This window comes from Antechinus flavipes, chromosome 4 (genome assembly GCF_016432865.1).
Source record: "Antechinus flavipes isolate AdamAnt ecotype Samford, QLD, Australia chromosome 4, AdamAnt_v2, whole genome shotgun sequence".
NCBI classification, from domain to species: Eukaryota; Metazoa; Chordata; class Mammalia; order Dasyuromorphia; family Dasyuridae; genus Antechinus; species Antechinus flavipes.
This window is the reverse complement of record NC_067401.1, coordinates 12914994-12942700: the sequence shown is the minus strand read 5'-3', so window position 1 is coordinate 12942700 and position 27707 is coordinate 12914994. Positions and strand designations below refer to the sequence as shown.

Here is a 27707-nt window from a genome sequence, read left to right as displayed (position 1 = left end):
AGACTGCGCCACTCAGAAACAACAGCGGGAAACGGCAAACTCCTTTTGTAGAGGAATGTCATATGGAGATGTCCAAGACCGGGCAGGAGTTGTGGGCCCCACGACTCTTCAAGGCCTACAAACAAGTCACTTTTACATTTATAGATGACAAATGTAAACAATCCTTAGGGTTGGTCACAAATGCTAACTTGTTGATACAAGAACTTCTTGCAAGTGCTCAAGTCTCACACCACTCAGATAGGAATTAAGCATTTTAAAGACATCTCCCAGCTAGGTGGATCAGTGCTGACTCGGTGCTCTAATACCAACCTGAGCAAACTGTGGAAGATAAGAAACATAATTTCTAATGTAAAATGTAAAGAAAATGATTTCTAGTCATTTGTCATCAAATTCCCTTTGCTCTTTGCAGGCATACAGTGGTTCATCTTGTGGCACTATTTGAGCCTTATTTTTGCATTTCCAGAGTCATCAGAACTTCAAACCCATTTCTAAATGAGCTCATCTGAGGTGGGTGTGGAAAAGGAACTTCCATTATTCTCTAGGATGTTTGTTTCCTTCATTCTTCTGACAAGGAAAAATTCTGAATGGTTCACAAATGTAAAAGACAGAGAAATAAAGGGCAGACCAAGGGAAAACAGGGAAGACAACTGTATTGCTAAAAACAAGAGACAAGAGACGGGAAAAAGTAACAACCAAATGTATTTAAAAACAGACCTCTCCACTTGATACTCTGAGAGTGAAAGAGTTAACCACCACCCCTCATTCTGGAGATGCTTTTCCTTCACTTGGGAAGTGCCACCTGCCATTATTGTTTCGGGTTCCAGAACTCTGCAAAGAGCACCAGGAATTGGCTCCTCAAAAGGAGAGGTAAGGGTTAATTTTTCGGTCAGTCTCCATACTCCTTTTCTGGTTGTAAATGGACAAATGCAAACTTTCTCATTCACTCCATGAAGGTCATTAGAAAACAAAATCTTGTATGTCTTTTACAAAAAGCACACCTGCAGATAATAAATATCTCTGATCCATTTATCATGTTAAACAATGTCCAATTTTATCCACTTAATATCCTTGCAGTCCATTGTAGATCTTTTGCACTGATTCTTGCTCCAGCAGCTGTTTGATACCTGAGGGCAAGAAAAAACAAGGAATGATTTGATTAGTGCAAAGCGTGCACTCCTGGCACTCTGATGTAAGCTTTCGCTCACTTGCCAGGACAAGAAACAAGGACATCTCAGTGCTATTTCTGTGTCGCAGTTACTGGACCAAGCCCAACACATGTCAAACTCTTGGAAAGAAAAAGACCAAGAATCATTAGAATGGGCAGGGAAAGCACTTGGTTTAACAGTAAAGGACAAGCCTAGCTCCCCTTCGGTGGCTAAGTGACACAGCGGCTGACAAGCAGTCAGTGTGGGTATACCTCTGAAGGACAGGAGAGATAGGGAGATGGAGAGAGACAGAGAAATTCTGAAAAAGAGGGTACCTTTGGATAGAGGCCTGTTTACTTACCTGCTATCCCGTTTCCTGCCTTCCATTATTCTCCATTCCTGCCTTTATTCCCTCCCCTTCCTTCTTGTCTGAGTAGTTTCTGTACAATTAGCTCCTCACTGACCATTCAAAGCAATGACTTTGTCACACACAGGCACAAAGGACGGATCATGGATTTTCTTCTCCCTGGTTCTGACCTTTTCCCCAGCTCTAAAGCTTCATTAATACACAAGAAAAGGAGGCAGCTGGTGATGCAGTGGACAGAGCACTGGCCCTGAAGTCAGGAGGACTTGTCCTCATCTTTACTGTGTGACCTTAATTTTGAATTGCCTCCACAAAAAAAGAGCTCATTTTTCTACTCTTCTTGAAGCAGCTCCCTCATACCACATCTTAGTGTAACTTATATATGTTTATTTTCCAGAAGAAGAACAAACTGAAAGGGAAATCAATTCCTCATAAGCATGAGGCCAAGCATTAAAAAAAGCCAAGGCCAGCTTCCCACCCCGGGTCCTCCTCTAAGGGCTCATCTCTCTAGACGTCAAAAGTTGCTTAAAGCCAACATGGCCCCAACAGACACAGACTGAATGTGGGGGGCACAGACCTTCTCTCTGATGCTCTGTAAACTGCTCCTTTGGAAATTCAACATCAAAGGTGATTATGAGAGAGCCCCTGATGTTGTTGTTGTCAAAGCTGGGCAGCCCTTCTCCTTTTTTCCATAGTTTGGCTCCTGGCCTGGTGATCTTATCCCGGGCAACATGAACCTAAAAAACAAGAGGGGCCATGAGAAGATGGGACGACTGTCTGAGAATACCCTGCTGTAGCCACATGCAGACCCCAGCCAGTTCCTGCTCAATACCCCCGTTTCAGACAGGGAAAAATCACCATGTGGAGGTAAATCAAAAAGAGAATGTCTCCAGACTGAAGAGAAAAACATGAGCACTCAGCAGCTGCTATCTCTGACCGTAAGCCATCTTAGTTATGGATTAGCTAGCTCATCCTATCACGGAGCATTAGACAAGGCCACAGAGTAATGGCTTTCCGATAGTTGGCTCTTTTTAGGTGGTGAATTCAGCAGCATTAAGGCTGTGGGAGGGGGCAGCCCCCAAAGCAGGTGGCCTTACCTTGTGGCCGTCCAGGTGCTGGATATCCATCTCAAAACCTATCAGTGACTCCACCAGGGAGATTGTCACATTTGTATACAAATCATCTCCGCGCCTTTCAAACAAAGGGTGCCTGCAGAGCAAAGGAGATCAGAGACGGGGCTTCCAAGAAGTGTTCGGGCTTTAGTTTGAGTTACAATCCCTTCCTTGGAATAGGAGGAGGAACATTAATATGGAATCAGGAAATGCTTCTCATTTAAGGTAAGAAACAATCTTACTTCCAAAGGTCCTTTGATCCAAGTTTACCTTTGTCTTAGATAAGTTTTTTTCTGTGGAATCCCCCTTTTCCCAGTAAAAGGTTTCATTGGGAACTTACCCAATGGACATCAAATATTTCAATGTGCTGAATTAGTGCTGTCCATTTATCTCCAATCATTTTGCCTTGTGTGATCTTACTATGGATTCCATTCTTTTGGTTTTGCTTTGATTCCATTTATATTATTTCACAAAGACATTTTCCTGAATTGTTCCTAATTTTCCACTTCGCTAATCTCTGCTGCATTATAATATCCCATTGCATTAATGTCGCCTATACTCCAGAACTTGTTGTTCCCCCTTTAATTTTTTATGTACAAATTGTAATTTCTAAACTAGACTACACACACATGTATTTTTAACTCCCTCCCCCCACCCCCAAGAACAAAGAACAGTGATTTATTTATCTGGTTCGATCCTCATTTACTTATTTACTTCTAAAATGTCTGATTCAAGGTATTACCAATGAGGTTAAAGAATAAAATCACAACACGGGTGTGCTGAATTCTCAGGAAAGGCAGGGGCTTGGCCTCTGCATCCTGAATCTACTCTGGAAGAAAGAAAACTTTAGTTTGAGATCACAACACTTACTTAAGAACTTTGATCCGGAAACGCAAATCTCCCGGCTCCCCATCCACATGTGGCTCACCTAAATCAGGAAGTTGTTCATTAATGTCACAATCTAAGCAATTGCAAAGCATCTGGCAGAAGACAGCTTCTGTACAAGTACCACCTAGTATCCAAGAAGTATGTTGAAAAGCTAGCTGGAGCCACCTGGGCACATTAAACCTGGAAACTTAGAATACATATGCTGATGGTGCTAAGCAAATTACTGAATAATTTACCAATTTCCTAAAGAGTTTGAAAAGTAATTCACTGACAGGTAAAGTATAAATGTTATTATAAATACACTGTTCCTTTTGGGGTTTTTCATTTAACTAAATTAACACTAAAAGTGTGATTCAAAAGCAAGATTGTAGTGATATCAATTGTGGCTTTACATCTTTTAAAACTATGCTAATTAGAATTTTTTCTTTTTGGATTTGTTTTTTTTTTTTTAAAACAACATGGCTATCATGGAAATTTTTGCATGATTATACATATATAACTTATATTGAATTACTGAGTGAAATATATTGAATTAAGATCAATAGCTTTGTAGTTTCAAAATATATGGAAAGATAGTTTTCAACATTTACCCTCACAAAACCTTGTATTCCAAATTTTTCTCTCTCCCCTAGACATCAAATAATCCAATATATGTTAAACATGTACAAGAGAATACTCTCAACACGGGTTGAGGGAAGGAAGGAAGGGAAAGAATATGGAACTCAAAGTTTTAAAAACAAATGTTAAATATATTTACCATGCTCTAAATACAAAAATTCTTTGATGATACACAAGGACTCTTTTTGTTCATTACACTAAAAGGATAAATATCTAGATTATGGCTCAAAGTAGCTATGACTATTTGGGTTGAAGTGAGCAAAGGGTTTATAAGCACATTAATGTTTCACCTTCTCCAATGAAGGGATACTCCATGCTATCTCTCACCCCTGGCTCTATTTCTACTTCCAGAGTTCGTTCTTCATTCACCAATCTGAAATGGAAAAAAATTTTAAAAATTACAAAGACGACTGACCAAATAGGGAAGAGCTTGGTAGTTCGTAACTAGACTAGCTGGAGCGTCTCTATCAGAGAGAAGCACAATTTCTGAATCTTGCTCAGCAAACTTGGGCACATGTGCCTGTGAACTCATATCCAGAGAGAAAGCTCCCAAAATATACACCACTATGCCAAGAAGCCACCCCTCACCTACATCTTCTATTTCTATTATTACACCACCTCCATTACTAGCCTCTCAAAAAACTGTATCAAGCTGATACAAACTATTCCATCTCACTCATTCAAACAATTGAAAACAATTAATTTTTCTGAAACCTCCATACTGTTTCCTGAAACAGATTACTCTTCCTTTCTAGAATAATCAATTTTGCTCATCGATGCCAGTGGAGCCTTCCAATTCAGGCAAACACCTCAGCCCCAATCTTCTACCACATGAGGACATGATAATTGACAATTATGTGCTGTTTTCAGATTTACAAAAGCTTTACAAATATTATCTCAGTTGAGTCTCATGACAACCCCTTGAGAAGAAATAACACTGAAGATAGCAGAAAGATGTGCTTGACCAGACCAAGCAGCCACTAAGGAAATCTGAGCTAAAGAAAATACAATCTTAATAGCCTTACGGAGTCATTTTATAAGATGTCTTGGGGAGATGAAGATACAAAAGGAATGTAAAAAATTATCACAATACTCAGAGAAGGTGATAGAGGACCTCAATAACAACCAGCCCAAGTACTTTTTTTCTTTTTTATGAGAATGACCTAAACATAACAAAGCTATCGCTGATAAAAATAAGAAAAAAATGGGTGGGTCCTTTGACTCAATACCAATACTAGTTTTGTATCCTAAGAGATAAAAAAGGGGTGGGGTGGGGTGGGGAGGTGGAGGGGAGAGAGAGAGAGAAGCTAGGTGGTGCAGTGGATAGAACACCAGCTCTAAAGTCAGGAGGACCTGAGTTCAAATCTGGCCTCAGACACTTAACACTTCCTAGCTGTGTGACCTTGGATAAGTCACTTAATCCCAATTGCTTAGCCAAAAAAAAAAAAAAAAAAAAAAAAAAAAAAAGGGCAGGGCCAAGAAGGTAGAGAGAAAGCAGGAAGTTGCCTGAGCTCTTCCCAGTTTCCCTCAGAAAAAAAGCCAAAAAAGAAAAACAAAAAGGAAAAGGCTCTATTTGTAGCTCTTTCCTGGGGCTAAGAACTGGAAATTGAGAAGGTGCCCATCAGTTGGAGAATGGCTAAATAAATTGTGGTACGTAATTAAGAAGGAATACTATTATACTGTAAGAAATAATGAGCAGGATGTTCTCAGAAAAACCTGGCAGGACTTCTATGAGCTGATGCAAAGTAAAATGTACTGTGTATAAAGTAACAGCAAATTTATAAAATGGTAATCTGCAAATGACATAATTAATGACAGTTGCACTCACTGATAGGATTAAGCCCAGAAAATTAAAGGAACTCCTTAAAGAGACAAGAGAATTGCTCAAATGGCTTAACAAATCCATGCAGAAAAAAAATGAGTTGAATTTAAAACTATATACATTCAGCTACATGACCAGTCTAATAAGTTAGCATACACATGGGAGGTGCCCACAAAATGGACACCATGAGCAGTACCCAGAACTGAGCAAAAGGGAGAGTGAGCAGGACCATATTTGGGAAACTACATGCAGTTTTACAAGATCCCAAAGCGCTCCTCAGAACAAAGACCTCTCTCTCTTCTTTCCCCACGTAGCTAAAAAAAAAAAAAAAACTTTATAACCAAGATTAAATTTAAAAAAAAAGAAAGATTCCTAGCAGTCCAGCAAAACCCAAACCAGTAATCATGTCAGATGATATATGCACTAACCACACTCAGAATCTTCCCAACTTCTGTCAAGAGATGAAGTACATTACTTCCCATTATCTCTTAGTCAAAGCAGATTATTACCCAGCATCTAATTCTTTTTTTCCTATCTACAGTGCTGTCATTATGGATATTGATTTTCAGGTTTTTATTGCATTTTGTCCCAGTTTAAACTGAAGACTTCTCGAGCTTCTCAGAATTTTTTTCACTCACTGTTTCTTTCACGGCAATAATATGCCATGGCATTCATGTAACACAGTTTGTTTAGACATTCCCCAATAGAATGAGGAAAACTAAGATGCAGCTAACTCAATGGGCTCAATGGGATGCAGTTCACTTTCAATGATGACATTATGGAAGGAAATATATGATAGAAAAAGAAGTTAAGCTAATCCCTTAATAGAGGAAACAGACAACAATCTGAATGCTGTACTGGTACCCACAAAATACAAGAATTAAGAGGAAATCCTCCAGGGTATGCTAAGCAGATCCTCTGTAATAAAAGATTTTTTCGAGAACATGGATAAGAACCAAACAGGAAGAAAAAAAAATCTATACTGATGGAAGAAATATTCATATCAATGATACCATGTTTTCAAGAATCACGATGGAGAGCTGGACTGATGAGGAATTTTTTTTTTATAATTCCATAACACTCTTTTGTAAAGAACTAGACCTATTACATTTTCTAAAAGAATAAGGTAAAGAAATCATTGACCCTCAGAAGTACAATCCCTATCAGCTAAGTAAAGACTCATCAGTCTGAATAACTGCTCAGAAGTCAAATTGAAAACAAGATCTACAAGGTTCCTTCAAGCACTGATAATAAATAAAAACTGTCTGTAACACATTGTAGTCCATACTTCTGGCTAAAGCAAATTTGTACTATAAACATGATCAAGCAGAAATTAAAACACATTAACAAAATTGGTTACTTGAAATTTCTGGGTTACAGAACCAACAAGTTGGAATCTCAGACGATTTCTCTGATTCTCATGACCTCTTTCAAAACCTTTCCAAAATAGGAATTATATTCAAAAGATAAAGCAATTTCAATTGTCTCTGTGCTCTAAGAATCAGCTTCTTAAAACTGATTTTAGACCCCATATGGGTCTTCTAAAATAAATATTGGAAGGTCACAAATTATGATTTATTATCAGTAAATGTTTGATTTGTATACCTATTTTATACACCTATATAGCTGGGGTCGTGTAAAAATCTCTCAGGCAAAAAAAAGTCACCAAGTAGAAAAAGTTTTAAAAAGCCCTGACATAAAGAATCGGAATGAGATAAAAATCTGATGAATTAACAGGTGAAGAGGCAAATCTCTAACTTGCTCATTCAGCATTCTCTCACCCACTGGCGATCCAATCTTTGGCAGGGATGTACAAATTAACCCAACTGCTTGCTCTGGCCAGTACTACAATGCTGGCAGCACTCTGTACTGCAATCATACTGCAGAAGGAACAGGAGCAAGATACCAGCCTAAGTGAAAGGGGATGGGTATTCAGCTGGGGCCAATTTTGTCTTCCCAGAAATCACCTGGGACAGGAAATGTAAACTCTGCCAGCAGGATGCTGAGATAATATTTGAAGTCCAGCTTCCAAAGAAACCACCATCAAGGGGGAAGAGTCAGAGAGAGAATAGAGGAATATAAGGGGAAAAAAAATGGCTGCATTTAATAAAGACCTGAAATGGGGGTGAGTGGGTGGGGAGAATGATTTTTAGTATATACCAACAAGGAAAATATTTATAATAGAAAATACTATGACCTACAAATGTGCAAAACAAACCTATTACAGCTTTAATTAAATACTATAAGACAAAGGAGTGAATCAACACCTGAGGTGTAAGGCAGAGAACACCATGGATTCCCAAGAAAAGATGCTTTAAAAGAAAAACAAGAATTTTAAAAATAGAATGTATGGCTGTGCACCAGAAATAATTGGCAGAATACAAAATTTTGACTCTATGGTGGCAAATTTCACCAAAGAAAGAAAAGAATGACTGAATGAAAATGCAAGTACACAAAAGTAAAGGATAATCTAAAAGGAAAAAAAAAAAAAGCAATAATGTTAGAAGATGACATGTTCTTCATACAAGTAAAACATATTAATCTTGATAAGAATATATAGGGATAATTAAAGAATTATAGGTCTCCCAGAGAAACATATCAAAAAATCTTAACATCATAATGTAATATGCTTATTATTGTTACGTAATATATTTGTAATATATTTATTACAAGATAATTGCCCAGACCTTCTAAATAAAGTGCCAACTGAAGGAATCCACGGTTCTCTCCAGGGGAAAATAAATCTAAGTTGCAAATTCTAAGACATAAGATAATTAGATTTAATAATTCCAATTACAAATAAATTCAGCAAATGACTAGGGAAAAGACCTTCAAATAGAAAGGAAAGGAAATTCTATTAACACAAAACTATTCTAAACCTATCAGAAATTGCAGGAGGGAATGGAATGTATTCAGAAGAGTAAGCGAACTTAATACACAACCTGTGCTGACATATCCTGAAAACCTAAACCTAACCATAAAAAATAAGATAGCTGTTCGATGAAAAAAAGATATTCAAAGCATTCCTACAAACAAAACAAAATCTGAAAAAAAATTCAAACTCCACAGACAACAGAAATACAAATACAGCTGCTAAAATCAACAGCCCAAGATTTCCTTCTAAAGTTACATAAGGAAAAAAAAGATGAAAGCATAAGTGAGACAGAAGAGATGAGAGAGGAAAATACCTGAAACATCATGGGACTAAACCTCACAATGCCATGCCTACAAGTGAATCAATGGTGTGTGTGTGTGTGTGTGTGTGAAGAGAGAGAGACACACACACAAAATTGCAGAATACAAGGGCAAGAGGGATTTTAGAAGATAGAGGAGAATATGTAATGTACCTTAATCAATTGAAAAGCTGAGAATGAAAAGAAAAATAACACCTGTAGTCTCTCAGGAAGAAGAGGACCTACAAGAGAATGGATGAGGAAAAAAAAAAATGGAAGGATTGAAATAAGAGGAAAATCTTGTTTCAGTGGAGGGTTTCCTGAAGAATACTTCCTCGAAGGAAAAGAAATATTCTGTAATGAGAAAACAAGATCTTAAAGTGGATACAATCTGCAAGAACCGTTCCTATGTCTCAGAAGAAGGGAAGTCAGAGTTTCTGGGAGCAAGTGACAGCCAGAAGAGATGAAGGGCATGGATTTAAAGAGATTTCATGGCAAATGGAAAAAGAGAAGAACATAACGAGGACAAAGGGTAGTGATGAAAAATATTATCTACCACTTCTACATACTTCTTATCTTTTCTTCTTCTAAGGTGGAATTGGTTCTTCTAAGAGTGAAGCACAACAGAAAAGGGGGATCTAGGGGCAAAATGTATAAGGTGAAAACAGAAAGTATAAAAGGGAACACAAAAAAAGTAACTAAGAAGCTAAAATTCTATAAGAAATGTAAAGATTTAAGAAAGAATAAATACATATGAAAGCCATGAATCAAAAAATTCAAGTCTAGAATAGACAGAAAGGGAAAAAATTAATCAAGAGAATGAGGGAAATAAATCCTTATTTAGAAAAAGGTAGAGAAAATGAAATTTAAAATAATAAACAAAACAAGTTGAAGTGGAAGAGAGGAAAGAAGAGCTTACTTGACTACTTAACTGAGAATAAATAAAAAGAGGAGAAGAATTAGATAACTAGATAAAAGGAAGAAGGAATTAATAAGTGAAGTCAAACTCCAAAAGGAGGAGAAGAGAGTCTGTAGATTTAAAAAAAAAAAAAAGCCATGGCAAGAGAGTTACCTTAAAATAAATTAAACTAAAATAAGTGAATAAAGATCTGAGGGGAAAGGGCACAATATTAGAGACAACTGAGATATTGAGAGCACGATATTAGAGATAAATGGAGGAAAATATAAGCCTAAGTCATAATTATAAATTCAGTTATCCTCTCCTCTCCTCTCATTCTTTTTCCACAATCTCAATCTGTTGCAAGTCCTATTGTTTATGGCTTCAAATCTCTTGTCTAGGTTCCCCTTTCCCCACTTTGGTTGGTCTCCCTACCTCAAATTCCTTCCCCATGCCAATCTACTGTACACTCAGCTGTCAATATGACCTTCCTAAAGTACCAATTTGATCATGTCAACCTTACCACAAATTCCAGAGGCTCCCCTAGATGAAAGGCAAAAACATCTGTTTGTCTTTAGTCTTTCACAACCCGGCCTCTTCCTTCCTGACCTTCTTTCTAGTTTTTGGACACTCCCTTTGACCTTCCCTGGGCTCCAACAACACTGGTTTTCTTGAAGGTCTCTTATAAAGTGTCCAGCTCTAAACTCAGTACACTTCCATTGGTTCTCCCCTAATCCTGGAAAGCTCTCCTTCCTCAATTCTGTTTTCTGGCTTCCTTCAAGACTCGGCCATCTTCTCCAAAGATCTACTCACAAGCTATATATGTGTGTATATATAGGTAGGTGTATGTGAACTCCTTAAGGGCAGAGACCATGATTTTGCTTTTTGTGCAATACCAAATATTTAGCACAGTGTCTGGTATATAGTAAGCACTTAACAAATGTTTGGTGATTCATTGACAATGATCAAGTCCCCAAAGAAGAGATCTGAGAATTGTATCCCTCCCCTCTTTTACTCACTTGGGACTATCAGTGAGAAATATTGCCTTCATTTTCAGACTTGGGATATGTTGATTAGTTGTTTGTTTTTTTAAATCTTTCTTTTAAAATTTGTTACAAAGAATGACTCTTAGGGAACAGGGATTGATTCTAGGATGAAGATGGGGTAAAAACCAAAAGTATAATAAACAGAAATTCAAAGTGAAATCAATGGCTAAGCCCACCAGCTCTTACTTGACATTGGGACATTCATCGCAGACCACTTCCTGAGTCATCTGGAAGCGCCCTGGGCCCAGCTGTGTTGTCCTCATCTCTTGTCGGCAATTGCATTTCCGTTTGCCAGGTGCCTGCCGGGCCACAGGTTTATTTCTAACCACCTACAAAAGGAAGACAAAGAAGGGGTCAGGCAGATCTTCAAACACCCTGTTTCAGCCCACTGCTCCGGGGTTTCACAAACCAAATAAAAGAACAGTTAGCTGCTTCAGTGATTTATCCAAGGAAATAAGCACCTACTCTGTGTCAGGCAAAGACTATCTCATTTGATTCTCACAATAACCCTGGGAAGGAGGTGCTTTGTTATTCCCATTTCACAATTAAGTAACTGAGGCAAGCAAAGGTCAATGGCTTATTAATTAAGACTGTCTGAAAGTGGATTTGAACTTAGGTCTTTCTGTTCCAAGCTCAGTACTACATCCACTGTACTACTTAATCCTAACCCCAGTTCCTACCATGATAGTTCTCTACAAAACTTAAGTCCTCAGAACTTTTATCAATCATTTTGAATCATAAATGAAATAAACCAGACTCAAATATCACAACTCTAAAAGTGTGAGGGAAGAAAGAGAATTTGAAAAAGATTGTAATTACATTACTAGCTATATATTTTTTTCTATTATTATTATTATAACTTTTTATTGACAGAATCCATACCTGGGTAATTTTTTACATTATCCTTTGCACTCACTTCTGTTCTGACTTTTTCCTTCCCTTCCTCCATCCCCTCCCCTAGATGGCAGTCAGTTTTATACATGTTAAATATGTTATAGTATATCTTCGATACAATATATGTGTGCAGAACCATACAGTTCTCTTGTTGCACAAGAACTGGATTCAGAAGGTAAAAATAACCTGGAAAGAAAAACAAAAAATGCAAACAGTTCACACTCATTTACTAGCTATAATTTTAAGCTGCAGAGATACGAAGGGAACTAGTATGTCAAAAAAACATGGAGTAGAAATAAAAAGTCTTAATTTCCAGGGCTGATTCTGCCCTGGCTGGGTAAATAACCTCAACAAAGTAGAACTTCTCAGAGCCTCCATTTCCTCATCTATAAACAAGGCTGCCTACTAGATAGAATTAGGAAGCCATAATTAGATCAAGGATATGAAAGCCCATTAAAATCTGGATCACTATGAAAAGAAGTTGGCATGAGGATGTGTTCGCTCCCTCCTGGACAGCACTGACAATTGTCAGAAAGCTAACACAGTCACACCTACGACCTAAGCTCAAGGTTATTCTTATGAAATGACTTCCTTGTTTTAGACCTTTGGACGTGGGATTTTTTCCTCCTCATAATCTCCAGACCCAAACTTTTAATCTGTAAGAATAAAAGGTCCATTTCTTTGAAAATGGAGTGTAACCATATGTTCAAATCCCTTCAAAGATGTAGTCATGAGTTTATGTGAAGAACTTTATTCTTATTAAGTTAAAAAAAATTTTAATATTCAAGTGAAAGGCAAAAAGTTCAGGCAAAAATGATGCCCTAAGTGTTTGGAGAGACTATTTGCAAGTAGCCCCAACAAGTGAAACCGTAGGTTTATGAAAAAGTATAATTGTTCTAAGAAACTTAATTCCTTTCTAAAAAGACTGAGAATATGACCTTTTAAGTCACACACTTTCCTAAAGTAGGATTTGATTTTTCTATATTCATTAAGGTCTACCCACTTAATAAATACTTAGTAAGGTCTTTTACTGTTTGATGACAGGCCTCTTCCCAAACCTAAAGGGCATCATAAGGAACTCCTGTTTCTCAAGGCTGTTACAGAGTCTAGTCACCCAGTTAGTTATCTGAAAGAGCTGTCTATCCTTATTACCAGAATAATGGTTTAATAGCTCTTTCTCCTCATAAGTATAACAGATATCTGATGTGCCGATCAAGGTTTCTCTTAATCCACAAGATTTTTTCCTTAAGAAAGGCATAAGAACAAGAAAGCATTCAAGAACCTTTCTTAGTCCCATTAGCAAATCCTGAAGCCTCTATGTATAACCATTCTTTTCAACTCACTTCCACAAAATTTCCTGAATATACTTCTTCTAAAGTGACTTCCAGGTCCACAACAATGTCATTTCCTCTTGGAATGTTCCTGTCCTGCTGGCGTGGGCTTCCTCCAAACATGAAGCCAAAATCTCCAAAGAAACTGTAAGGAATTATGGAATCATTAGGATAAGAGGAAAATCCAAGTTCAGACCAACTATAGTCAATCAAAAAGCACTTATTAAATACTTACTACGTGCCAGAAGTCATAATTGCTGGAGATACAAAGACAGGCAAAACATAATTCCTGCTTTAACAATCTAATGGGAGATACAACATGCAAACAACTCTATGCAAAGAAATCTATATATGGAATAAATTACAGATAATTTCAAAAAGGAGGCGATGAAATTAAAGAGGATTAGCAAAAGTTTTTTACTGACAAAGGTTAGATCTGTAATTCCAGATAAAAACACATGATGTCTTTAAGATGGTAATAAACTTTTTATCCTTCATGGTAAGTCACCTCACTCTGAGGTGACTGAATTTTGTGAATGTCACATTTTCCTGTTATGTGATTAGGAGCCAAAATCTTAAAGATAATTCCACTGAAATGGAGCCTTTAAAAAGCAAATCTATAAGCAAACATAACAAATATCTTAACAAAGGCATCATTTTGGATTAAACACATGCACACAAATCCTTCAGTATTATCTTTCAAAGTTAAAACCCATAGAGATAGCTGGTGCCACTTTTAGGTGCCCAGAGCCACTGTAGATCTTAAGAAGCTCTCAATTTGACAGTCAGCCTCCCTTAGTCAAAAGTTAGACCTGGTGCTCCATATTAAGGTGAATCTCTCTAGTCTTCTTAGGTGATATTAGCTTACATTGCAGTTTTCAGAGATTAAAAAGAAGATACTAAAATCTTGTCATGAAACATGATATTTCAATTGCTCAATAGAAGTGGTGTGTTGCTCAGCCCTTCACACATCCAAACCGCTGAGAAGACAGTAGTAAATACTAGAATATGTCTCTACTGTCCACTACTGGCTATAATCATTGCCCCCATACTTCTGATAGGTATAGCATGGGATGAGAGTAGGGGTGGAGGAAGAAGTGATTGGTTTTTGTAGGTAGACTTTCCCTCTCTACTTTATAAAGTTGATTTTTTAAAGAAAGAACACAGTCTAAAAGCTAAGAGTGAAAATTATTTCCCAGTGATTAATTTTTACAAGGAGGATGATTTGTAAACAGGTAAATTTCTTACTGTGAGAAGATATCCCCATGGGAGCTCTGATGACCATCTTTCAATCCCTCCTCACCATAAGCATCGTACTGCTTTCGTTTTTCCTCATCTGATAGCACCTAAGGATAAAAGACATACAACAGAGAGTTTGAATTTCTGGCCTTTAATAGATCCACAGTGATATTTGACTTCTAGACTTCTGATAAAAAGAAACCTTCATCTAAACTTTTTATATTCGTCCTACAATAAATCACTCACCTAACCATCTAGGGAAACCCCAATTAGATGCAGGGTTAATGTACATTTTAGGAGACAGTAGAATGGGTTGTCTTAGAGCTCACTTCCTCTACATAGCTTTTCAAGGTCCTGCCAGTAGAGCACACACATACTAAGCTTCCTTTACACTAAGGCTCCTAGGAAGCCAGTTTCTTCTCTTACTACTAACAAAGTCAGACTTACTTTACCTAGAAAATGGAAGGCCGACAGAGAACTTTACCATTTAGCAAAAACAGATCAAGGACTATTCTATAAATCATTTAAAGTTTCTGCTGACAAGAGTGATGTATTTAAATGGTAACAAGAATAACAAACAAACAAAGGATAGATGGAGCACTAGAACAGTGGATCACAAGGACCTTCATTCTGTCCTGGGTTCTTCAGCTCACAATGTATATAGCTGTGGGTAAGTCAGTCTCCTCATCTATAAAGTAAGTTGGACTTAAAAACCTTCAAGGTCATGTCTGGCTGTTCAGTTCTATGACTTTGTAATTCAAAGTACAAAGTTTAAGTCTCTGACATCCTAGAAAAAGAATGGAAGCTATGGTGTCTTTTTTCCCCTACAATTTTAAAGAATTAGCAAGGAATTATCTTTTCGGATGACTTTAATGACATTCTAATTATCAGTAATGGCTCATATTTTAAACAATGGTATGTTTCTATCACTCATTAGAAACAGATTAAGAAATGCTCAAATGCTGGGCCTCTCTCTGGTACTCCAATCCCCCACTGGCTGCCTATTGGACAACTCCATGAGATAGGAAGGAATCTCAGATTCAGCATTCTAAAACTAACCTCTTTATTTCTGCCAGGGGTATCAGCATCTTTTAAGTCATCCAGGTTTGCAACTTTAGGGACAAGGAATCCTACTTTCCACTCCCTTCTTTTCCATAAACAAAACAGCCAAGTTTTACTGCCAGTGGGGTGGCACAGTGCATAGCACCCTAGTTCTGGAGTCAGGATGATCTGAGTTTACATCTGACTAAGACATTTACTAGCAGTGTGAGTCACTGAACCTCTCTCTGTTTCATCTCCCTCACTTGTAAAATGTATAAAATGCTTTGCCAATCTTAAAATGCTATATAAATACTAACTAGTATTGATTCTATCCCCAGAGTTATCTCCTGCATCTATCTACTCTCTATTCACAAAGCACCTTGATTTAGGGCCTTATTAACTCTCACTTGGACTACTAATAGCCTCCTTATCGGTTTTTCTGCTTCCACCATTTCCCATTTCCAACTTATCCTTGACCCAGCTGTCAAATCAATAATCCTAAACCTTAAGTCTCACCATGTCATTCCCATGTAGGAGTGACTCCTTATTGTTACTAGGTTAAAATGCAAACAGCTCTGATATTTAAATCTTTTAAAATCTGGCTGCTGGAATCCCTAACTCCTCTCAAGTTTTGGCTCAAGTGCCCCCTCCTAAATGAAGTGGCACTTTGCTCCCCTCCTTTCTCTCAGGTGTTAGTGCTCTCCTATTTTCCCACCAAATTACTTTCATGTTTCTTCCCAACAAAATTATCAGCTCCCCTGGGGTCAGGGCCATTTTCTTTTTATATCTGTATGCACAGTTCCAGTATAGTACTTGAAACATACCAAACATTTAATAATGCTAGGTAAATTGAACTGAGGGCCTTCAAACAAAAAGAAAATACCAGAATCTTTTGAGTATTAAAAAATATAGCCACAAATAAAAATCCTCCTTCCAGCTATATAAATGAGATGCTTGGTCATTTGGGTGATAGCTTCAGCTAAGTTAAAAAAATAGGAACCCAACAGAAAAGAACCAAGTTCCTAGAGATTAAAAAGAATGGCAAGAGTTAACTAGCAAAATTTTTAACCATAAAGATAGAGGTTGAGAAAAAAGCCCTTAGAAACAGCTAGAAACTAGCTCACACAGCTAGTAAATGACTGATAAATGTCATTCCTTCCAGGCTCTTTTCTGTTGATACTTCCAAAGCCAGCCCAGGCAAAGTGAGTAATCCAAGACTCTTTGATTTCTACCCACAATATTCAGTTTAGATCCCAATTCCTCATGCACATGATATAAAAGATGTCATGTACCTGAAATCTGAAATAGGCTACACCCAATAAAGTTTATGGACTAAAAGGGGTACTTCTAGAAAATCAGACAAAGTATAGAACAGACTTTAACTCTTAGAAATAGCTCTGAAGAAAAAACAATCCTTTGTGTTCTTGGATGGTAGCAATGAAAAGTTAATGTAAGATTTAAGGGGAAAAACCCTTAACAATATGCTATATTGTTACTATAACAAATAAGTCTTATAACAACAATCTCCAACAAAATTAAAACTAGTATCACTCAAAGAACCATGCAGATGTGCATAGTGGGCATAAGAAGGCTGCAACATAGAATAAGAAACTGGGAAGACCGGAGGAAGTATGTTATTTAAAAAATGTATGACTGAAAAATAAAATGGGTTAATCACATGATGAGAGTGAAAAATAATTGATGGACAACTCATATGTTCCACTATTATAATTACATTTTCCGAAAAATACGAGCAAGGTTCTTTATACTCTAGGAACTTTATACGAGCAAGTATACTGGGTAAACTGCTGTGGCAAACTTATACGAGGCCTCAGGATGCACAGAATGGACAGGCATGAATGGGTTATAATTTGTGTTGCTGAAACCAATGTCAAATCACTTAAAATTATAATATGATGACATGTTCTGCATATGACAAAAACAAACAAAAAACTTGATGTTAAAATAAAAGTGTAGTAATTCTCAGATCACAATGGACAAATGATCCATGATGACTACGAATAAGAAATTTTCAAAATAGGAATCATAAATTATTAATAGTCTCTTAAAAAACACCAAACTCACTAATATTCAAAGAGTTTTCAATGATAACTTTTCAATGATAAAGGTATCACTTCTCATTCAAAAACTTGCAAAAGTAATCATAATGAAACTCAATATTGGCAAGATTGTGGCGCCATGGTAGAATCACCTGTAGAATCTTTCAGGAAAGCATTTTGGTAGGATATAGCAGCCAATGAGTCACCAAACACTCAGTAAATGCCAACTATGTGCTAGGCACTGTGATAAGCTCCAGAGACAGAAAGAAAGGGAAAGAGGGAGGTACCCAGTCTCTAGGAGCTCACAGTCTAATGGGGAGATAACACACAAACAACAATTATGAAAAAGGCATAGACAAAATAAATAGGTGATAATAAAAGAGAGGGAAGGCACTAGCAATAAGAACAATCAAGGGAAAGGTTTCTTGCAGAAGGTGAGATTTTTAGCTGGGACCAAAGACAGAGTTCCAAATATTTGGAACAGCAAATGAAAATATTTGGAATTAGAAGCTGGAGTGTCTAGTGTGAGGAACAGCAAGATCTATATTTCTAGACTGCAGAGTACATAAGAGAGAAAGAAGACTGGAAAGGCGGGGCAAGTTTATGAAGGGCTTTTGAAAACCAATATGAGATTTTATATTTGATCCTGAAGACAATAGGCAATTATTGGAATTGCACAAATGGGAGGAAGAAGAGGGACAGCCCCAAATCTGCATTTCAATTTCACAATTTAAGAGAGGATAGACTAGAATAAGTAAAAACTTGAAGAAAGAAGGCCAACCAGCATGATACATCAACAGTCCAGGTAGGTGGTGGTAAGAGCCTGGACCAGCCTGGTGTCATGTCAGAGAAAAGAAGGCATAAAACAAAGATGCTGTGAATTTAGAAATGACAGAACTGAGCAACTAATTAGATATGGAGAGAGAGAGAAGTAGAGGATGAAACCTGTTTTAATAATTCAATTGTTAGGAATATACTTGTCAGTGTTTAGGATTTTTTAGAGTGGTCTGTTAAAAAAAAAAGTTCAAAATAGCAATATGTAAATTGCAAAAACAAAATAAAACAAAAACCCAAAACAAACAAAAAACCAACTTAATTGTTGAACAACAGGAAAATGGTTAGAAAAACTGAGAAATGGGAATGCAGTGGAACAGATTAATTAATTAAACACTTAAAATAGACAAGTATGAGGAATACAAAGCAACTGGAAAGACCTTTATCAAAGAATGAAAAGTTAAAAAAAAAAAAAGCAAAGCCAGAAAAATGGAACATACACTACCAATGATCACCTGAGGAAAAGTGAATCAGAATGGTCAAAGAAGCCAGATAGAGAATGAGACAGAAAATATAGTACTTTCCCTCCAACAACTGAATCATTGAGGCAGAATAAAATTACTTTCCCCCTCAATCCCTTCCCTTTTCCTAACTTCCCCATCACGGTGGAGGTCACCAAGGCTCACAGTGTCACCCTCTACTCAGTCCTTCACACATTGGAGGCAGGATTTTAGTTCCCCTTCTGGATATTATTGTGCTTTCTCACTTTAGGCAAGAGCTCTCGTTAGTGAGGGCTTTCGTTCTACAGCTGCAGTGCCTAAAGAACTCTCGCTTTTCATTCTGGATGACTGTGGTTCAGGGTCTTCCACTGAAACCCCTCAGAAGCCTGCCTCAGAAGCCACAGAAATCGTCTTCCAATTTTTTTAGTACACTTACCTATCTACTTATATGAGATAATGGATATGAAACATATTGAAATATGAGGTTTTTATAAATATTAGCTAGAATTAATCCTCTGATGGTTCCATAAACTCCTGAAATTTTTTCCTATTCTTGCTAAGTATTTGCTTTTTAATTACAAATGTTGCTGAAACATGTTATACAATCTTCTCAATTTAATATAATTAATTACTACCAAATAGCAGATTAAAAGGGAAAACTATGCCCAATCTTTTCTTTCAATGGCCCAAGAATAAAGGGAAAAACTAACAGCAGAAGTGAAGGAAGATACAATGGTAGGCTGTTTTATGCATCTGAAAGAAGTGGAGTGAGATGGAAAAGAGAGGAACATGGCAACAACTGTAAATATTGTGCAGACTTTCAGAGGAATACATGAAGACCATAAGCATCCTGAGGGAGGAAAAGCACAAGATGCCAGCCCAAACCACCAGAAGCAAAAGGAAATCTGCCGGCAGCTGTAGCACTTACAGAGTTGTTTTTCATGATTAGTCTATGAGGCAATCTCTACTAAAATTCCACTTCAATGCAAGGCTTATGGAATGTGAGCTGAATCCAGGAGAAATAGAAAAAGTGGTTCCTACCATACCAGAAGGGCCAGGAGAAGGGGCTCAGGATGGCCATGTTATTTGGTTGCCATCCTAAAGTGAGAGAGCTCATCACCTAAGGTGGGATGAGGAGGGGGGCCTGCCACCCATAGAGCATTCTGGCCATAGCAGCTAATGAAGTCACAAACAAGCTGGGATCTAGACAATTGCAGAGAGTAGTAAAACTCTAAAGCCTTTGGAGAACTGATGCAATCTATTTTATTACTAGTTTTACCTCTGAGTTTACGTTCTGTGCTCTTGTTTATACAATGAAGTGAACACAGCACCAGCATTTCTCTCTCTACAAGGCTTTCAAATTATTAGGGCCAGACCAATCGTTCTCATTTGACAGGGGAAGAGGTAAAGGGACCTGATCACTCAGCTTTATTAGAGCCAGAACTGGACACCCACTACCACTTACTATTATGGTCAGGACAGTGTTACTGTTACGACTCCATTCCTGGTTTTTTTTTTTTTAACTTTTTGCTGGCTAATACTCAGCTTCTTGGGACATGGATTTACGAGTGAATTTCCAAAAAGGAAAGTACTTCTACTGATGTAGCTTGCTAAGCACTCTGTGACTTACAGAGGGGTTGGGGGCATGGAGTTAGAGGGGAATTGATCTGAGCATGGTTACACTGCAAGAACTTAAACTCAGGCCTTCCTGACTCTGGCCACTTGTATAGCCATTGATAGACCATCTATCCAAGTTTTCCAAATTTGAAAGTCATGTTACCTCACAATAATGAGTCTTACAAACTCTTTATTACTATTAATATGGAAAGAAAAAGAGGAAATAGTTTCTTTACAGGCTAGGCAACCAAACCACAAATACTCAACTTAATAAAATGTTATCACTGATCCCATCTCAATAAACAAGCGAGTACTAAATTACAGGATGTTTTTGTCCTTCTTTTTGGTTCCATTAAGAGAATCACAGCATTTCTGAGCTGGGCCTGGACCTGGACAGCAGGCTGTGCTGCTACCCAGCCGGTGACCCGGGGCAAGCTTTCCCTCCCTCTCCCCTAGCTTCCTCCTATCTGCAAAATGGTGACATCTTCCCTCCCCACCACACCCCAATGACCGTCTTGCTATTCTGATTACAGGGAATTTGTGCCTACAGACATTTATTTCCCTTCCTTTCCCTCTGTTTTTCTGTTATGGTTCTTACTTAGTGGATGAGCTAACCCATGCAGAGATCAAAAAACATCCAGAAACCTGCTAACCAAAGTATTATCATGTTGCCTGCTTAAGCCTTAGGTGGTCTCAGTTTCTTTAACTTACGCCTTGAGTTTTCAATCTATGTTTCCTAAATTCATCAAGTTACTGTCTAAAATTAAGAGGCTTAAAGACTGCCTAACATGATTAGTCTTGGAGTCAAGAAGACCTGGATTTAAGTCCTGCTACTGACACTGACTAGTTGTGTGACACTAGGCCTGCTGCTAAACTCTCTGTACTCAGTTACCACATCCAAAAATGAGGGGTTTTCATTTGAAGGGCACTGAAGGCCTTCTAGATCTAAAAAGTTATAACATAATAGAGGTGAAGCAAAGGGCATTCCTAAAAAGGGAACTATTTTTTAGGCTAAGTCCCTCATTTCACAAGTGAATAAGTATATATCTGGCCTATGAATACTAGAGGCAAATGAGTCATGAAGATATTGTTTTATTTTGCATCAATAACAATACTGAATATATGGGACTATTATGGACTTCCTTATCTCAAGTAAAAAGGTAAGGTAAAAAATTACTATTGCTTGTGGCACATCTAAGATTAGGCAAGGATATGCTCAAGTGTTCAATATTCAATTACTTGGACTCTATAATATTTTGTCTTGTGAACTAAGAATGAACAAGAATCATGGCTGAATAAAATATAATAGAAAGAGAATGGAAAACAAGTTTTGATAAGCAGAATTTCAAAAACTAAATGCACCTAGTGCAAGATGATGTATCTAGTCCAGAAGATTGCAATTAAAGAATATCAGTGTTTACTCTGGGAACAGAGACGTTAAGGATCAAGAAGATCTTCAAGAGAAAAAAATGTCTAATAATTTTAATAAGGGTCAGACATGAGATTATTAAAATGATAATGAGATATAGCTTGGACTAGGGGAATAATCAATATAAAATTGACTAAATTTAGGAGATGAGGACACAGAATTAAACTAGATCAAATCTTATAGCTGATGATGTCAAGGGTAATTACTTATATTTCAACAAGTTTTCTTAGTTGTAAAAGGAGAGGGTTGAAAAATAAGGGATATTTAAAAATCTCTGCTAGCTCTAAAACCCTATGATTCAAGGAATGATCTATTTACAGAGAATCCCTTTGCCCAGAACTATCCAGCTGTACTGCCCTAAAGTTGCTGATCATTTAGCAGCACCTTCTTAAACAGGATCCTCTCTACTTTCCTAGGAACAAAGAAGTCATGTAACGAATTGGAGGAAATGTGGCAAACTGTGCATCAGTAACACTGGTAACTTAACGGGACTGGAGAAAAAGGTGTAAACTGTATAAATGTTAAATTATCATCCTAAGAAAGGCTTATTGTCAGCTTGTTTGGAATTTTTGCAAAAAGATATTCATCTGATTTCTAGACTTGAGGTAAGGTAAGCAGGGTTGTAGAGCAGGGCAGAAGTGCTTATTTAATTTAACAGATAACATATAATTTTCTATGTGCAATAAGGAGATTACAGGACTTTAACAGGTGGAAGAAACCTTGGAAAGCCTCTTGTCCAACAATTTGGGTACCAAAGTGACGTGCCCAGGGTCACACACAGCCGGCAGAGGGCAAGACCAGGATTTGAACCCCTAAATGTTGCACTTAAGATGATTTAAATAAACTGGGTTGCCAAGTGCCAGAGACCATGTCCTTGGGGGACATGCCAGAGACCATGTCCTTGGAATCAAAGAGCTAAAGAAGAATATAATCGCCTGCACATAAATTCTGAAGCTACAACCTTATCGTAAACAAACTATACACCCTAAACTCCTGAGACAAGATGATGTGTGTCCCAGAAAATTGGCCCTATCAGCCCAGGTGCAAGATAACAATTAGGCTCCAGGATGTCTGCCACACATCTGGTGTGACATTCTTTACTTTGCTACCCCCCATTCAGAAATGTATTTAACTAGACCCTCTTCACTCATTAAACTGAGACTTTGTTTCACCCCAACTGGTCTCCCTCCTCATTTCTAACCCCATTACGTTTCAGGCATAGCCTTACAGACAAATTCCAGTCTTGGGACCCGCACTTTGATGGCCCGCTGGACGGGTCAGCCAAGTTAAAGAAAGTGATGTTAAAGGAACCTGATCTGCCTTGAGCTTCATTGAGGAACAAACCATTATCTGAAGCTTGAGAAGATGTTTGCTTAGCTGGGGTATGCTTTTACACAGTAAAAGAACCCTCTCTTAAGCTACAAAGAAGCATAAGCACCAAAAAGACTGGTAGCTGCCAACATCTTCCCCTTCAAGCATCTTCTACCACTAAGGTTAGTTTTCATGTTTGTTTTCCATTCCTTCCTTTCTAGCAAAAGGAAGGGAGGAAAGAGAATCGAGGATTATAACTCCATGACTTGGTTCTTCTTAGGTCTTGGGTCTTTAAGAAGACTTAGTTTCTACCTGGACCATTTTGCTAGAAGGATCCCTGAGGGTAGTGACCACAACATGATGCAGCATTATACCTTCACTGGAGTAAAAGTAAGTCAGAGATGTTGCCATGCTTTCTAGTTCAGCTCCCCAAAGATGTGTACCTGGTCTCATTCATTTCTTCACCTTTATTTTTCCAAAGGAAATGAAGGGAAAAAATGCATCTAGGAAGATGGGTATGGTGATCACATATAACTTAGCATTAAGTCCTTCTTACATTTCAACCTAATCTACTTAAAAACGGAAGCTCCCTAAGCACCTCTCTCAGTGCCAGATGGGCTTCTGAAGAGCTTTGGGGGCCTACTCACACCTGTGGCACCTGCACTTTCTTGACTGACCTCATAGGCAGCTCCTAGATCTTGGAACTTCTCTTGTGCTCGTGGGTCATCAGGGTTCCGGTCAGGATGAAGTTGGAGGGCCAGTTTCCGATATGCCTTTTTAATATCTTTTACAGATGCACTGCGGGGCACCCCGAGGATCTTATAGAAATCTCTCCTGGGGAGAAGAAATCACTTGGTTATAAGAGTTTTAGACTATTTTGTGGAAAATACCCTCCCCCCAAGCTCTATCTCAGGTTTATGGTTGAGTAATAGAGAAGACAACAACTCAGAAAACTCAAAAGAATATAGGGGAAAAATGTGACTATAAGATTTAATTTTTAGGAAACCGGAACTCACACATACAAATGAACACTGCCTCCTTCAAAGTAGTCTCCTTGAGAGGCTACACATTTGGAGAGAACAATGGAAATGGAGTCAGAAGCTCTGTGTCTAAATTCCAGCTCTACACTTACTAGCTCACTTTACCTTTCTGTGCCCCAGTTTCCACATCTATAAAATGGGGATCAGTTATACTATTTACCTTTGGTGGTGGTTGTGAGATCAAATAAAAATGTAAAATAAAACACTACATGACACATCATTAGTGTTATTTTCACTACTACTACTGAGCCCCTGAATTCTACTTTTACTCAAATGCTACTTAGAAATTCTCCTTGGGAATTACCTTCATGGGGGACTACACAAGAAAATCAAGTGTTTTATAGCTATGCTTTTTTTTCTTCTTCTTCTTTTTAAAATCCAAAACCAGTATTACCCAAGATAACCATCCAACTTATTACCATGTTTGGCCCAGAATGACTTTTGGCTATTTCCAAAAATCAAATCCATCCTCCAAGGATAACAATTTACCTCACTGAGGGTGTTTCAAAGAACATGTAGCAGGCTCTGAAAGCAATTCCTACAGAGAAAATGCAAAACAATTTTGAGCAATGGAATGCAAATGGAGTTTTCCAAGGTGACTTGACTACTGTGAAAGGAACAACATTCTTTTGAATTTATGATTTTTTTATGTTCTTGTTTAAGGGGAAAAAAACACCATAGTCTCATCACACCCCTCAAATAGAGTACCAAAAAAAGGAATAGGATTGTTGGCACGGTCAGTCTACAACAAGTTAATTCAGTATGTTCTAGATTCAGTGAAGGGAACCTTGGGTTCAATAGCTCTAACACCGATTAGTTATATGACCTTGGAAAAGTCATATAAACTAGAAGTGTCACTGCAAATAGCCCACAAAACTCCCCAGTGCCACCCAGAACCAGATTGAAATGTAACTGGGAAATGTTTGAGAAAGTAAATGAAAATACAATACTGTAAAAGTAACATTAATTTGTGGTTTTCTAAGTCTGTGTGTGGGCTGCAGGAGATTTGGACCATTTAAACTTTATCTATAAAATGAGATTAATAGTTCCTGCCTTGTGAGAAAAGGATCTTTATACAGGTTTTGAAAGACTCTTTATATAGATCTTTATAAAAAGGTATGATTTAACTTATTCCTACTGGATTAAAGGCAATTCACAAGAATGGGTAAAAAGTCTCCAACAGTCTAAGGCTTCAGGAAAGAATAACTCTTAAAGTCACAGTGACTTTACTTCTGGGGATGAGAGATACTCTGGGACAAAGTTCATGAAAAAAAGTTCTTCCTCCTAGAATCATTTCCTCTCTTAGTACAAGGTATTCTGAATCTTCCAGGGGTGAGTAAGGCCTTTTTTGACAGCTGCAGGTGACAATGACACTGGAAAAGCAGGGATGAAGGCATAAGGGTAGATCATAGGGTAGATCATAGTGCTGTACCCCCAGAACCCTTGGAATTTAGGCATTCTATAGGAGGCTCTCTTTCTCATTAGACTTTAGGTAAAAGAACTGAATGAGTCTCAAGAATGTAAAATATCCACAAAAGTGTTTAAAATATTATTAATGAGTAACCTATCTCAAAATTTGTAAAAAATATTTTAAAGTTTTCAGTTACAAGAACTATAAAAATCAAAAATATTATTATAACTAACCCAAATCTTAATCCCATTTTAAGTCTGAGCGGGGCATGTTAATAAAAATGGTTTGAGATAAAGCATATGTTTTTCCGGAAGGGGATTTTGGCAGTTACACTTCAAAAAATTCAATTACGAGGCAGCAGGTAGTTGATATATTAACCACAGTAAGTGGGACTGACAGAAAGTACAAGAAACAGATTTTAGCTAGACCTCTACAATATGTCAATGACGCTCAAAAACTTTAAGATAGGTCAATAATTTATATATAAAGGCAAGTAGCGTTAGGGACTTTGAAGGCGCTGGGAGACCAACTCCTAGCAGAAGCCTCTCCCAGCCTCTAGCTTTTCATGTATTGTCATCTTCCTCCAATTAACCTGTTTGCCTTCTCTCCACAGGTTTTATTCCCCAGAGAACGGCAAGTCCCTGGGAGCAGAGGCTCTAGGGAGCGCAGAGCACTTTCGACAATGTGGGGACTTTTTCCAAGGGCTGGGGGAGTCCAGCGGTATCTGGGATCCGAGCAAGAGCTGCCTACGGCTTCTGGAACTGAATAGCCTTCCTCAGACGCCTCATCGTCCCCATTTTGGAGGTTCACTAGGGGCCAGGGAACTCAGGCAGCCTCCGGACCAGCCCACCCGATAAATGAGGGAACGAAGGACCGGACGCAGGTCTCCCGCTGGACCCGGGCAGCACCCGACACTACAATCTCGCTGAGACCTCCCTCAGCCCTTTAAAAGGCCATCGAGGCCGGAGGAGAAAGGGGCGGCAGCGGCTCCTCTGCCCCTCCGCGGCCTCCATAAAGCCGAGCAGGCCTCGGCCTCGGGTCCCCATCTTTGCCCGCTCGAGCTGGCCCGGAGCCGCGGCCAGGGGTTGGCGGCCCCCAAAGGCCAGGCACACACATCGGGCCGCGGAGTCCTCCCGAGGCGGCCCAGGCCCCTGCGGAGAATCCCCACTATTGGCTTCTGGTCTCCCCCTTTCCTCGAGGCTCCCGCTGCCACTCCGCCACCTCTATCGGCCGGCTCCGAGGGCACCCTCTGGGACCAAGCCAAACAAACCTGCCCCGACCCCATCTGAACGCCCCTGGCCAGCTTTCTCCAGACCCTTCCTCCACAGGTGCCTGATGCTGAGCCCTTCTCAGGAGAGCCCCGCTGTCCCTCCCATGGCACCCCTCTTCGACCATCAGCTACAGCAGACTCCCCAGCCACCTGCCCTGACAGGCTGAATTCTCCCCCACCAGTCCCTCCATCCCTCTCCTTCCAGGATCCAGAGCCCAGCCCTGTACTTCCTCCTGATACGGCCCCCTCAGCCCCTCCCCTATCACCCCTCCATCACAGGTAGCCCTGCCCCCCTCGGTCCTCAACCCCCCGCCCAGGCAGTCCCCCACCACAGAGAGCGCCAGCCCTCCCGCCCCAGCCTTCTGCTCCCCCAGACACCCTCCCCATCGTGGGGAGTCCTGCCCTCCTCGGTGTTCAGCCCCCTCGTCCCCTCCCCCATCACCCCATCACCGGCAACGCTATCCTCCTTTACCCCCTCAGTCTCCCCGATTTTTCTCCCCCGCCTCCTCGCGATCTCCCGCCGAGGCCCCGTTCTCCTCACCCCGCCATTACGGCTCCGAGCATGTAGAGCAGCAGGAGGCACAAGCCGCCCAGCCTGTGCGGGGCCATGGTCAAGTCTCCTCAGCGACAACCCGCACCTTCTTCCCCTATCCCGGGAGTCCCCGCTCCCCGCGGGAGGCGGGGCCGGCACAGCTCCGAGCCAATCAAAGCACAGGAAATCAGC

At 39.0% G+C, this 27707-nt stretch overlaps 1 protein-coding gene across 1 annotated transcript; it reads right to left on the bottom strand.

The window, feature by feature from the left end:
• Positions 1–681: 681 nt before the first annotated feature.
• Positions 682–27651, bottom strand: DNAJB11 (DnaJ heat shock protein family (Hsp40) member B11). The gene is made up of 10 exons (XM_051991821.1): positions 27525–27651; positions 23940–24096; positions 14540–14637; positions 13304–13436; positions 11253–11395; positions 4418–4500; positions 3492–3549; positions 2607–2718; positions 2087–2246; positions 682–1124 (listed from the first exon to the last, which is right to left on the bottom strand). The coding sequence occupies exons 1-10, from the start codon at positions 27590–27592 to the stop codon at positions 1060–1062; spliced, it is 1077 nt and encodes a 358-aa protein (XP_051847781.1). The 5' UTR covers positions 27593–27651; the 3' UTR covers positions 682–1059.
• Between the last annotated feature and the right edge of the window lie 56 nt (positions 27652–27707).